Below are 14,559 nucleotides of genomic sequence, written 5' to 3'. Positions count from 1 at the left end.
ACGAAACTGAAGTAATCTACGAGAAAATTGCGGAAGCAACTAGTTCTGCCAGTGAAAGAGTCAATGACTTTCTTCAGTGAGACACCTACGCGGGGTTGTGACTTAAATGCACTCATTACTTAACACGACACGTTGGAAATTTCTAAATAGAGTTCACCATTTCAATCAGCCAACCGTTCTTGTCACAAAACCGTGCAATATGATCGGTGCAATGGTACACGTGATTTATGTATTGCCTATCAACCGTCGTACAGGCGCTAACAATCAAGACTTAAACAGAATGAAAGGAACTACTTTAAGGAATTTACTAAAAAAATATAGATTAATATTTGTTATGACCGTAGATGTCTACTTATACACCAACACAGAGAGAAGTGATTCACATGTACATAAGATTCTTTTCATAATAAAAGTAATGAAAAATCTCGTGTTTTTTTTAGTACCTTACCTCCATTCCCTTCATAGAAAAATAAAATTGCATTACTTAAACGTTATTGAAGCAAGTTAATTCTATTCTCAATTGTATTATAAATTTTTAATCTTTAAATATTGAAGAAAGAAATTAAATTCTTTTTTTCCAAAAAAATATTCTACAATTATTATATTTAATATCTTTCGAAAAAACTAAGAAAATGTTACTTTGTTGAGTTCCTCAGGATATATAAAAAGAAACCACTAATTGCTTTATACATAGAATGTGCAATTTATGAGTATGTTGACGTGTCTGCAGAAAATAAATATAAAATAATCTACATTGCTCTAATGACCTTTAACAGTGATATGTGCCTGTGAAAAGGGGCGTTATCGCTTCTGGTCAGCAATGACTGAGGAAGCATCTCCTAATCAATGATTTATAGATCAAATACTTCAATATAAACTTTTGTTCTTGCTTTAAAGTACATGCACAGAGAATAAATCAGTGGATATCCATAAAAATACTTGGTCTGTTGTTTTCTGTCAGTTATTACAGTTCTTTCAGTTTTAAAAAGAATATTTCCCTTCTTTTAAGACAGAACATAAATCAAACATCAAGGATGACATAACATTTGTACATCCTACAGGACTTTGTAATTTCTATATTCCAAATTGTAAATGACGTTTCACACTGATAAAATTCCCCAACATGTTTATCAAGTTTTCCATTGTGAAAGTTCCACAATGAATCCGACCATTCAAACACGTTAATTAGCCTATTAACAGATTCCTTATCGATGTGTCATCGATGTTTTCTTAACAAATGACCAAAAACATACCAGTTGCCATTTTATCAATAAATTAGACATCCTATATCTTCCAAGTGTTTCGAATCGAATTAATATAGTTTAAAATTAATCTAAAATATATATTTCGCGTATAACAGTAATCAAATATTTTATCCCGGCATGAATAACGGTCGTAAACGAGATATCGTTCGAAAACCATCTTCGAGAAGAATGTATTGAACAAAATGATCGTTTTTGCGAGTTTTCTCATTATCGATCGCGTGTTTGCATATGTAGAGCGTTATGCAGAGCAATCGATTCTGTAGAACATATTTGCTCGGGATTTTATTTACCAATGAGTCAGATACACATGTAGGCATATTACGTAATACCTGGAACACGATAAAAGGCGATCGCTTTTCTCAGAAGCGATTTGCAACATGTCTAATCACCTTTGTAGCGCTCGTTCTGTCATGAATTCGTGATAATTAGCACAACGTCGATTCTTGAAATTGTTTTTCGGATCTAGTGTTGAGATAATAACATTTTTTCCTTCTATGACGGGAAATGGCGGTGCCCTAACCTATAACAGAAATAAAATTTCCCCTTCGATCGAAATATTTTGTTACGCATTTAATTTTCGAAAAATTGTACATATATGAATGTTCCAATATTTCTTTATTTCGTTTTCTCTAGACAAAGAAAACGATAAGTCCTCCCTCTGTTCCTCGGGACCTTCGAATCTAAAAAAAATCAGCAATTCTAAAATTTTGCAAGGAGAATACGAAATAGTGAAGTATACATTACAGCTCAACAGTTTGGAACATATTAAGATTTCAAAACAAATATAATTTTTCAGAAAAACAAAGAAATTTACGCAAAAGAATATTCCTTTTTTTAATGAATTAATAACCTAACCTAACCTAAAATAACCTAACCTAACATTGACATAATTTCAACATTCTGGCAATTAATATTTCCGATTTAATATTGACTCAGGCTCTTTGTAAATATTTCCACAAATCGGTGTTAGATGTTTTACACTTTCTTTTATGTTACTGTATATTAGTTATTTTACACTTCTTTTTATGTCACTGTATATTATTCCAATTCCAACATCAAATCAAAATTATGTAATGTTATTCTAATATATAAGTGCAATACTTTCAATGCTACTGTGTACGCATCAAGAAGCTTGTTTCGTCCAAATAACGAAAGATGCTCCAAACTTTTGAGCTACAGTGTAGAAGGAAATAAAAGTAACCAAAAAGAGACAGCGAATTCTCAGTGGTTTTCTCAAGAACGCGAGTAGACTTATTCACTTCAATTACCTCGTCGAGGTAATTGAAAATGATTGTATGATACGTTTTGTAGGATGAGATCAACACTCCGTGATACCCTCCCTTCTCACCGCCATGTAGGTCATATTCGATTAACGCGAAGGTAGCTGGATAATCATCTGTAGTCTCACGTCTACATGATCGGCTGCGTTCAAAATAAACCTTGAAACGTGCAACGATTGCAAATCAATTCGTTTCCTATGTTTCTTTTTCCTCCTTTGGCACGTGCAAATAAGACTAATTGCCATAAACGACTTCTCAGAGTCTGAATAGGTTTACGATAGAAAAGAAATGGAGTAGTATAGTCGGTGGAATGGATATAGTAAATTAAAGCGTTTGTATAACATAATATTTGAAATTTCTGCTTAGAATCTTTCGTTAACCTATACTCTATTATGCACTTGACTAATTTTGTGATTTCACTACATGTTGCTTTCAGAATAAAGGAACAAAGAATATGATAGCGATGAAGTGGTGTAATACTTCGTTTATTGACCCCAATGTTAGGTTAGGTACTGTATTTGTAGTTATTATTATTATTATTATGGTAAAAGCACTGATTTGGAATTAGTAAAATTGTGTTTATACAGGGTGGTCCATAAGTTGTTTCGCCATTTAAAAATTGAATAAACTTTATTTGAATATCTGAAGCAAAATTTTTGAAACGTATAATAGAAAAAAAGTTATTCGATTTTGAAATGGTAAAGTATTAGATTTGTAGGCCACCCTGTATAATTACGTATTATTGTGGGACCTCAGGTTAGAGGCTAGAATCGCGAAGTTTCATGTGATATACATTAAATGAGATAACTGGAGCGAAAGGTTATGATTATATTGCATCTGTGTTTTAGTAAATTAATACGTAATTATTTATCGTAGATATTTCGCGGGAATAACATGTTACACCGTACGGTAAATAACGGAGGATGATACTAGAGACTCCTGAACTCATTAACACTTTTCGTGATAGTTTCGCTTAACACGAAGAAACGAAGAATTTCATTTAAAAATTGATTTTGAAATGCCTAAAAGAAATGGAATATTAAAAATGACTCTTTAAAAATTCCAAATATCTTATATAAATTTCTAATATCTTCTTCGAAATGAAAAATGGCACCAGTTACATCGGAAAAAATGTACTATTTTTCGTATTTAATGTTTTCAATTAGAATAAATATTGCATTAAAAAAAAGAGCAGTGCAATGTTTCAAAAATGTACGATACCAAATTTTCTTTCTAATCGATGAGAAAGACTTTCCCGAAAAATCACAGAGTACTAATTCCAAGAACACAGTTATATTCCAAAGTTCACCATTCTTCTAACCCCAAGAGTAAATAAATTTTCTCTCCTCGAATGGAAGAAATGGTAATGGTAATTCCGCAAACATAATTGATAATCGTCCACGCGTCGTCTCTTCAATTGTAAACAAACCAAGTTCTCAGAAACATTTTCGTGGCCCCTCTGTGGCCTTGATTTCTCATCTCTGCGAACATGTCAATACAAAGCACGCTCGCAGAGAAACGGTTTCTGGAAGATCGTTTCGCTGACGTAATATCCCCTAACCCCACTACCTCCGTCATCCAATCCGGCCAAGGTATCAAAGTCCCTGACGGAGAAATCGCGGCAGACAGTCTGCTTCTTCCTTTCGAAAAGGTAAGATGCTTTTACACTCTTCGTTTCACCAGTCAGTTCTTTTGTAACCTTGGATCTTCCCTTAGAGCCCAAAATCTCTTCTTCAGAGTTCACAGTGAATTTGAGAGTTTTTTTTGGAAACGGAGGCAATAATTTTGTGTAGTTAGATTGGTACATTCAAGGTGAAAGTAGGTAAACTTGTTTTGTTAGTATATGTTAGTACACTCTAGTTTCTTTTTATGCGTTTTTTTTCTTTCTTTCTTTAATGCGGTTTGGAAGTTATGCGGTGCGTATATTTCATGCAAATTCGGGAGTTCCCTGTTGAATGTACTATATGAACAGTACGTTGTAGACTCCAACGTAAGTTATGTATGTCTTTTTTTGTGCGATTTTTTTATATGCGGTTTTCTGTGAAACGTTTCTGCCACATAAAAAGAGACTCTATTGTACAATATAAAAAGTGGTAAAAATGTAAGTACATTATAATGTACTGAATACTTCAATAATTTTCGTCCTCCCAGTTATCTCCTTTTTTAGAAGAAGAACAATTTTATTTTTTATATAGTAGAATATATTATGTACGTGAAACTGTAGATCGTCCATTATTATGGATTGTGAAAGTGAAGATCCATGGAATGCTGAATGAAATTATGAACATTCTGAATGGAATATTTCATGTTGACCTAAATATTTTAAAATTGCCGTGTGTGCATTTTTTTTTTTTTTAGAACCAGCCTGTGAGAATGAAAGTGCTAATATTCGCCGCTGTTGCGGTGTTTTGTGCGCAATCGGTGCTCGCTCTTGATCCTCATGAGCATAATAAAGTCGTATGTTACTGGAACAGCACGGCCTTCGAGCGACAAGGTGAAACTTTTTCTTTCACTATTTTATAAAATGTTCTATCGCTCGCTCAGTGATTAAAGAATAGGAGTAACTGTTATTTAAAAAGAAGAAATAAATAAACGTTCGCGTTTCACACACTGATCATATCTTTCAAGCTGTAACACTTAAATGCTTCAATTCTGATTAATTCGTTGATTTTATAAAAGCAAGCTAACTGAATAGACCCAATTCACTTGACTTCACAATTGTAGGATGTAGTTTTGTTTTTTTATATTTATTGGAAGGTAATTTGTTTTATTTTAGGACCAGGAAAATTCCAGTTGGATGATGTTCGCCCAGCCCTGTCACTCTGCACACACTTGGTGTATGGATTTGCAGGAATCAATGCTGAAACTTTTGAAGTTGTTCCATTGAGTCCATCTTTGGACACTGGAGCAGGTTATTCTTACTACAAGCTGACCACTCAGCTGAAGAAAGCTTTCCCAGATTTGAAGATCTACCTCAGTATAGGTGGCAATGCTGACCCTCCAGAAGACACTCACAAATACCTTCTTCTTGTGAGTATAGTTAGTGGAACTGATGTAGTAAGGTCGTAAATTAAAGAATTAAGCAGTGACACCGATTAATGTAGACTCATTTAGGGCAGAATGCCATTTATTAATTGAAAGAGAGAGAGGGGAGACTGAGAGACTGAGAATGACTGAGAGAGACTGGCAGAAGTTTATAGTGGCTGGGAGGGGATGAGAGTTGCTGAGAGTGACTGAGAGAGACTGGCAGAAGTTGATAGTGACTGGGAGAGGTGAGAGTCACTGAAAGTGACTGGGAGAGGAGGAAGGAAACTGAGGGACTGAGAGGTTGCACCTTGTTGTATCATTGAAAGATACTCAATTCAGACAATCTCGAAGTGAAATCTTTTACTCTTTTGCAGACTGAGACAACAGAAGCCAGGTCTAAGTTCATCAACTCGGTAAACCGTCTAATGAATGATTATGACTTTGATGGGATTGATTTGGCCTGGCAATTCCCCCCAGTCAAAGTCAAGAAGCAGAGAGGTACCTTTGGATCCATCTGGCATGGTCTGAAGAAAACATTAGGCTATGGTAAATTCAAGGATGACAAGGAACAGGAGCATCGTGATGGTTTCACTATCTTGGTTCGTGATCTGAAGGCACAGCTCAGGCCAAGGTTGAAGGCTTTGACAGTTACTGTTCTTCCTCATGTGAACAGCAGCAGTGAGTAAACTTTTACAATTCACTAAAATTCATCAGTACTATTAGCTTAAACTACTATGAATTACGGAAGTTTCTTATTATTCAAATATAACCAGGTCTGTTTTTAACATGCAAAAAATAATATGATGAAAAATGTGTGATCTACTTGAATATTTTTTACAGTTTACTACGACTGCAGACTGTTGGCATCGAATATCGACGCTGTGCACTTGTTCGCTTTCGATCAAAAAACCCCCGAGCGTAATCCGCAGGAGGGCGATTACCCAGCACCGATTTACGAGAGTTATGGTCGTGAACCTCACGACAACGTTCACGCCACAATGGGGTGAGTAATTCGATAGTTGTTAAAAATCACAAAAAAAATTATTAACTTTATCAGAAACCGATTTAAAAGGGATTTTTCGTTGTTTCAAGCGCTGCAACTCCTCCAAAATTTCCTAGAATTTCTGCCAAATTAGCATAAGCCAAAAATATCCAAAAAGTATGAATTGCTCATTATTCCAAGCGCGGTAACTTCCCCAAAATTCCCTAGAATCCTTCCCAATTTGACACTAGCCAAAAATATTCATAAAGTTTAAATTCTACTTCAAGGTACTGGCTCGATAATGGCACTCCAGGCTCGAAGATCGTTGTTGGAATCCCAACGTTCGCTCGTACATGGAAACTCACATCTGACAGTCAAATATCAGGAGTACCACCCATCGTTGCTGACGGTCCAGGTGCTGAGGGACCTCATACCAACATTCCAGGCATTCTTTCTTACGCTGAGGTCTGCTCCAGGCTGACAGAAAGTGCTGTAGGTCGTTTAAGACGAGTTGGTGACCCTTCGAAGAAATATGGCAGTTACGCGTTCCAAGCATACGACGAGAATACTGGAGCGGACGGTATTTGGGTAGGTTACGAGGATCCAGACACTGCTGGCAACAAGGCTGCCTACGTGAAGGCAAGAGGTTTGGGAGGTGTCGCCATCTATGATTTGTCTTTGGACGATTTCCGTGGTGTATGCACTGGTGACAAATTCCCCATAATCAGGGCTGCCAAATACAAGCTGTAGAAGATAACTAAAGAGTGATCTTAAACCAGAAAGGAATCTGAGCTGGTTAACCTCGATGAAATTAGAATTTAGGTTATGTCAAGTCGATCGAGATGTTTTTAGGTTCCTTTTATCTTTTTTCCTATTTAGTCTCGGTAGCTTCTTTTCGTTCGCCAGTTGACCACTACTGTTTTACACGTTTGCTTCGTACTTTTTATATTTCTGATGTATTTCCAATCTATTTTTTTTCACACGTGTATTATGTCTAAGGAGAGGCAAGTATTTTTGTGGAAGAGGAGAATAAATGGTCTGAAATTTTTCTGAAAGTTTTTTCTTCCCTTTTGGTTACCATTCCTGATTCCTCGTGTTGAATTATAGATTGGTCGATAAGGAAGTGATCTGCAGAAAAAGTGGATGTGTATATATGTATATGTATATATATATACACACATATGATGAGGCGCCTAACTTGACGTCTTCAAATTATTCGTGAATTAATTACTGTATGAAAAAATGTCTTAAACAAAAGTTGCACGGTATCAAGGGGGGGCATATGAAGCAATAGGTCATTTGTTATTACCTTACATTTTTATCGAGACATGAAGGTTACCTTTAGTTTCTTAAATGAGATGCCCAACACTTTTTCTGAAAACTGAAGGTGACTTTCATATCTCGATAAAAAAATAAGATAGTAACAAACAACCTATTGTCTTATATGTCTCTGTTGATAGAGTGCAACTTTAGTTTGAAACATTTTTTCGTTCAGTAAGTAATTTATGAGTAATTTGAAGTCAAGTTAAGTGCTCCACCCTGTATATTTCGTGCAGTCTATGAATTCGGATAAAGACATTTGCTCGGGTGTGTACGGAAGGTTTTCTTTCTTTGTAAATGGACTAGACTCATTAAATATATATCAAACATTAGGAGTTATGGCACACGAGACACAGCTAATCCGTAGCCACTCTCATACGTAAAAACGGAAACGATAATGAAATTTTTCTGTTTCCCTTTCGTTTTGCTCGACGAGAAGAAGAAATAAATCATTTTGGTGCTTCGTTCGAGCCTCGCCAAACATTCGTGCACAAACGTTGGTACAGTGAACGCGGTGTCGTAGACATTTTTTCCCCCTTTTTGGTTCCCTATTTCCGATCCGCTGTTCCACTGAATTTAACCAGAAAAACAAAATTAACTTTTCAGTTTTACCAATAAAAAATAAATATAAACTTTAAGTAATATTTCGTATCATTTGCAAAATAATACTTTTTTCTTTTTTTTTTTTTTTTTTTGGAGCAGGAAAATGAGAAAAAATGTTAGGTTAGGTTTCAGTGGAACGGTAGATCAGAAAGTAGTTGTAACAACACGAACACATCCTGCAGCATAATTGTAATACTTAGAAAATACTGGGCGTGGTAGTTGGAATAGCTTACACTCTATGATACAGTTAATAATTCGATATACACTTTAACAGGGGTAGGGCACTCGTTACATTGCGGTGTATAATATAATGAAATACAATATATGCAGCATTACAACGCATAATAACACAATAGTTATCCCTGATACTTAATCCTAATTCTACTCTGATTTCGGTCCTCGTGAAATATTAATATAGGAACTCGTTCGCAAGTTTGGAAAACTCTTTTTTAATTACAGTGTTGTACCTTTTTTTCAAATTTTTATTGGAAATTTTATAAATAGGAAAGTAAATTATTATAATGCTAACAATTGTCTTCTAAAAGTAGGCTAATATTAAAGTTGGACCTTAGAACGTTGGTGGTGTAATGAGTAACGTGCTTGTCTACCACCATAATGTGATGGTGAGAGAGAGGTGTCCCGTATTCAAAACATTGGTGATAATATATATCTATAAAAATATTTTTTAGGCATTTTTCTTGAATTTAATCCTCCCAAAATTTCGAGAACATAACATCGAAAATTAAAAAAAAAAAATAGTTTCTAGAGAAAAAAAAAATGGGGTTTGCCAAGAACGATCGATTAAATTTTTTCCTAAATTTCCGTAGAAAATTCTGAATGAGAGAAAATCCAAATTTGAGCATAGTACAAAATATAGTCGAAACAGGTGTTCCAAAGAAAGTTTAGAATGTTTCCTTTCCCGAATCTTGCGAACGAGTTCGACGCATATCGAGGACAATAGAGGGATTCTAAGCAGGAACAGGACACACTCGACGAAATTACGTTGTTGAAAGCATATACCTGTAACTAGTTTCAGCTCCTAGCCATTTTGAAGCTGGCTGAAGTTGGATAGTGAAAAAATAAGTACGCGGAGCTCTTTGATGTGACTTTCTTTCTATGCGTGAAAATACTGTGTGGAACGTTCTCTTACAAACGCTTCAGTGCTTCGAAATTGCTCGATTTTGGAAATGCAACGTGTGTGTGTGTGTGTGTGTATTTGTGTTTCGTTAAGAAACTGAGAAATAGTAACAAGAGGACTCGTTACGTCAGTCTCTAGTTTTTTATTCTTCTTTACTGAACTAATCGACAGTAGTCTAACAAATTTTTTAACCTCTTTCTTCTGTTTCGTTTTCTATCTGAAATTAATTTTCGATTCTTTCTTTTTAATATTTGTCCTGGAATTTCTTCGCTGGAATGAAAATCTTTAACGTTTATATATTTTTCTCAGGCTCAACGATGCATGTGTACAACGTTTATGGAGGTACATAACAAGTTTGAAAAGATGGAGCCACTTGTTTTTCTTTTTTCGTTTTTCAATTTTGGCTGTGATTTTTTATTCCTGATGTCATCTTAAATTTTAAGTGTTACATACCTTCAGATACGCCCAGTACACGTAAATGCACATCAAGTAAATGCAAATTGTGCAATTAGTCAACTCTTCAGATAAAATATTCAATACATTCTTAAATACAGTGACAATCGTTGATAACATTTTTTCTAGATAATTATCTCCTCGAACATCGATAAATATGATCACTCAGCATTGCACATTTTTTTTTTTCGGTTTGCAATTGTAACAAAATTGTTAGAATGAAATTTAGAATGAAAATTAAACGATGAGTTTCATATGTTGAAAGTTCCTTTTGGGGACGGAATTGGTTGTAAGATACAAGCGTGTAGATGTTAGAATTTTCGATTATTAATTCGGTTCAATGGTGCAGTGAGATGTTCGGAAAAAAAGTTTTGCGAGGAAAATCGAATTCAGATAGCAAAAAAAAAAAAATTCTCTTGTGAATGTTTTTTTTTTTTCTTTAATGGTCATGAGGGCGAAGGTTGGAAATTTTTTTTTTCACGACCAACTAACGAAAGAGGACCCTCTATTGATTCTAAAACTTTTCACACTTTAATTCAATCGATCAACCAAGCACCTGTTACGTTTCCACTGGTCAACGATTAATTTTCTTTCTCGCTTATTTTATTTATTGACTACTGCATAAAGTATAGATACGAAATTTCGATAAAAATGAAACGTTCAACGTTGAAAAATAAATTCCACGGTAGACACGAAACAACGAACAACCTTTTGTATTACAAAAAGTTAGTGCAAAAATGACTGAAGAAACAACGATAACAAAGAAAAAACGTATATAATAAATGCATAAACAAATGGGTATGCTAAAAAGAGGATTGATCATGGTTGCTCCTCTTCGAGTATCTTCGTGCACTTTCGATTATTTACGCGAACTGTCTACCTTAAAAATGATATAAATATCGATCACCCCGTGCGAGGTGATTTCGTTTTTTTCTCATTTTTTTTTTATCAAACTCAACAAGCGATCGATAGTACTAAGAGACTCGAGTCACGCTGAATGAAGAACTTTCTTATCATTAGCGAAACACATGTCACGTGGTTGGACACGCGTTTGTGCGGCCTCCATATTGGAAATCGATTTGAAAATCGATCTGGAACTGGTGCTCGAGAAGAGGGCTCCGAATTATCTAAAAAATTCCCATATAATTACTTTCTTCGTGTACATTATGTCTTGCTTGGTCATTGAAGATCCATTTGATCTTCTTGCAGGGCTGCTAACCTCTATGAGATTAGCCATGTTGCGTTATGAAAATAATTTTGAAAATAGTCCCCTAGATGGCACGAGGTGACACCTTAATTATGTAGAAAGTTGAGGATCCATGACACCAATCACTTCCTACATAAACCAAAATATCCCTAGAAACCCATTTACCTATCTCCATTTTCCAATTTCAATAGAAACACCGCCCTCTTTTATTCATATGTACATAACTCTAAAATTATAAAAAAATATCAAGAAATGTTTTACACAAAAGTTTTACAATTTTCAAAGGTCTATAAATCTGTGGCAAAACATTTTTGACAAACCAATTGTTACCCTTTGTCCTATTCCAATCCAATTAACAGTCTACCTTTTATACATTAATCAATTCAATCTCAATGAAAACCTCATTTCGAGGAGTTTAAAAAAGAAGTTGCTCAGCCCACCTCCAACGAGCATCAGTCCCTTCAACCTCCCCTCTCCGTACTAATCCACGCGAGTCTCTACATGACGAAACATCGTGTGACGTTGTACCTAGTGTTTTGGTCCACATTGTTCACGCTGAGCACGCGCAGCAGCCTCTCCGTGTCGTTACACGTGTGCTTGCTGGCCTGCTGCTGCTTCGTCAGCTTAATAGGCAAGTTTAGCTCAAGCATCTGCTCAAGCCTGAGCCTGATTGCCCAGCCAGTCCCCTCATGCTCATCCTCTTCGTAATATGTGGGCTCGTTGGTCCTCTGCAGGTTCTGAAACGCCTGATTCACAGGCACCAGTTTTCTAGATTGTGAGGACGAGTCGTGAACGCGAACTGGCCTGGCTAAAGAGGATCTTTTCTTCGCTGGAGTCAGAGGCAACGGCTGACTCTTTATGGTCCTGGTTAGATTGGCTGTTTTTGGATTTCTCAGGACTCTGGTCTCGTCCAAACGTGTCAGAATCTTTGCGTTTTCCTTCAGTGACGAGGAATTGATAGAATTCATCACTCGATAGTTGCTCTTCGCGTTTCTAGCCTGTTTGAAGCTGTTGTTGTTACTGGCGAGACTAGAGTTGTTGTTGGTAGCGCTGTTGGTAAGAGTGGTGACGTGACGACATTGTTCAGCGCATTGGAGACAATCGTAGTACTTCTCGACCGCGTTGCGACGCGCTGAAGCGGAAAATCGCTCGCGGAGACTCGCGCGACTCGGACGCTCGCCTAGCTGGCGAAGTTGCTGTCACACCTCCTGGAGGTACTTCAGCGGGCACAAGGTTTCTTTATAGAGAACTTCGCCCTCCTTGCCGGTGTGGTCTGTTGATCTGACGTCCGCGGCGCAGCGTACCATCGCGACGCCGTCCACTTCTTCGCCTACTTGTATCACAATCTAGAGAGGAAAGAATTTAGAGATGTTATATATGTAAGATAGTTGCGGTAATAGGAAGTTAGAAGTGAAGTGTTTAGCTTGACTTTATTTATACTTCTATTGATGTGTCATTAACAATGAGTGAAAAAATTGGTAATACCTGGTCACGTAAGAGGGTGATCTGGTCAGTCAGCTGTAGATTGCGTTTCACCTGAAGAGTCTTTTGTCCAGACTCCACTCGCATCACGTATGCACTGGGAAAATAGCCTACTCTGCCACCCAAACACTTGCCTTTCCACCAGTCCTTCTCTGACTTGTCGATTACTGTCAGATTATCAAAAATAATTTTTTTTTTTTCCAAAAGATCCTCAGATCTATTTTCCTCTTCCTTACTTAGGACTAGGTCCTGAACTATCAAAAATAATTTACTTCTGATTTTCAAAAGACCCTCAGAACACTTTCCCCCTATTTTCTTCATCAAACCAGGTTCTGAACTAATAGAAATAATTTTTGCTCAGTTTTTAGAGAACACTCAAAACTGTTTCTCTCCATTTTCTTAATACACCAAATTTCGAGCTATCAAAAATAATTTTTCCACAATTTTTAAAAGATCCTCAGGCCTACTTTGCTGTTCCTCAATTAGACTAACAATGTCCTGTTAGGGGGTAGTCCTGTTGTAAGTCCTGAACTATCAAAAGTAATTTTATTCTGATTTCCAAAAGATCTTCAGAACTCTTTCCTCTTACTTTCCCATCAGAGCAAGTTTAGAACTATCAAAATCAATTCCTCAATGATTACTTCAAGTCCAGCTCATCCCGGTGTCGCGCCTCGAAGTTGTACAGCACCACATAAAGATTGTTAGGTGGTAGAACACGTTTTCCAGATGGATTCATATTATTCTGATTATTTGGATGCGGTGAGGGGCAAGGCGAGGTGCTTGCTGACGAATAGGACTTCTCATTCTCGTCTGGTAAATCCATACTGGACATCCTAATAGCTCCTCTGATGTGCTTATGGACACTGTGACCTTGTCCTGGGCTGCATGGCGCTGCAATCAAATTTTATAGGTTATGAACTAACGTATTAACGAATTTCACACATTTTTATGTCAGATTACATACACAATCTGTTGATACTTCCACTGTCAGAATGTCGAGGTGGTGCAGACTCCCTTTGGCTACCAGTATAGTATGTTCCTTCCGGTGAATCCAAGCTGAGACTTTTCACCCTCAGGTTCAGCCAGGGGCGTCTATGTTGCGGACTATGCGGCGCTTCATGTTCCATAATGAGCGATCATAGCAAGTTAGCCTTTGAGGTTAGCTCGATTCTCGACGTTGACGCCATTTTTAAAAGCCATTTTAACTTTTTCCCTCCGTTTCAATTTTTTTTTCGTTTTTTTTTTTCAAGAAAATTGTTACGTTGCAGAGAAGTTAAACAGTACTTGGTTGCAGGAAGGCACGAATATTTTTTCACCTACCCTTTTTCGAGGTTATGTTACGTTTCTTTTTTGTGAAGCAGAGATAAAAGAAGCTTGAGAAATTTCTACGATTCACAAATTTCTGCATAAGCGAAAGTTTGAGAGAATGATATAGATAGATAGATAGATAGATAAATAGATAGATAGATAGATAGATAGATAGATAGATAGATAGATAGACAGAGAGAGAGAGAAATACAGCGAGAGAGGAGTATTCAATCATTTTTTTTTTGCTTTCATTTGAAACAAACCAATTAGCTACACAGAGTGAAAAATAAAAAAATTGAAAAAAGAAAAAGAACGCTTTTCGACGTTATTACTTCCATAGACAGTCCACAGGTTAATTAGCGTGCAACAGAATTCGCAATATGCACACATACACGTAAATGCACATCCAGATGCAGGTATTTTCCAATTAAATCCTCGATGGGACATTACATCGGCGTACTTTTATTCTTTTTTTATTTTATTTTTCTCTTGAG

General features: G+C 36.4%; 3 protein-coding genes across 5 annotated transcripts in view; 1 reads left to right on the top strand and 2 right to left on the bottom strand.

Annotated features, from left to right (window-relative positions):
• Positions 1–4,019: 4,019 nt before the first annotated feature.
• On the top strand, positions 4,020–7,602 carry LOC108580298 (chitinase-like protein EN03). Of its 3 annotated transcripts, none has more exons than XM_017944011.1 (6): positions 4,020–4,196; positions 4,904–5,039; positions 5,322–5,575; positions 5,947–6,250; positions 6,413–6,575; positions 6,842–7,602. In XM_017944011.1, the coding sequence occupies exons 1-6, from the start codon at positions 4,035–4,037 to the stop codon at positions 7,302–7,304; spliced, it is 1,482 nt and encodes a 493-aa protein (XP_017799500.1). In that variant the 5' UTR covers positions 4,020–4,034; the 3' UTR covers positions 7,305–7,602. The 3 variants fall into 3 exon arrangements, with proteins under 3 accessions (XP_017799500.1, XP_017799499.1, XP_017799501.1); XM_017944010.1 differs by having other exon boundaries at positions 6,824–7,602; XM_017944012.1 differs by lacking the exon at positions 4,020–4,196 and adding an exon at positions 4,307–4,363 and having other exon boundaries at positions 6,824–7,602.
• Positions 7,603–11,689: 4,087 nt separating this feature from the next.
• Positions 11,690–12,474, bottom strand: LOC108580266 (the record flags this gene model as incomplete). The annotated part of the gene is made up of 1 exon (XM_017943975.1): positions 11,690–12,474. A coding segment is annotated over one exon (702 nt), but the record flags the coding sequence as incomplete, so codon positions are not given.
• LOC108570114 overlaps positions 12,402–14,559 on the bottom strand; it is a 60,196-nt gene continuing 58,038 nt past the window's right edge. Inside the window, 4 exon segments of the mRNA XM_017931908.1 lie at positions 12,402–12,621; positions 12,761–12,936; positions 13,391–13,648; positions 13,722–13,871. Of these exon segments, the coding sequence (XP_017787397.1) occupies positions 12,475–12,621; positions 12,761–12,936; positions 13,391–13,648; positions 13,722–13,871 (731 nt within the window). The 3' untranslated portion in view covers positions 12,402–12,474.

The sequence above is a fragment of the Habropoda laboriosa genome, unplaced genomic scaffold (assembly GCF_001263275.1).
Source record: "Habropoda laboriosa isolate 0110345459 unplaced genomic scaffold, ASM126327v1 scaffold9, whole genome shotgun sequence".
Taxonomy (NCBI): Eukaryota; Metazoa; Arthropoda; class Insecta; order Hymenoptera; family Apidae; genus Habropoda; species Habropoda laboriosa.
The sequence above is the reverse complement of the archived record's forward strand: the minus strand, read 5'-3'. Positions and strand labels throughout refer to the sequence as shown.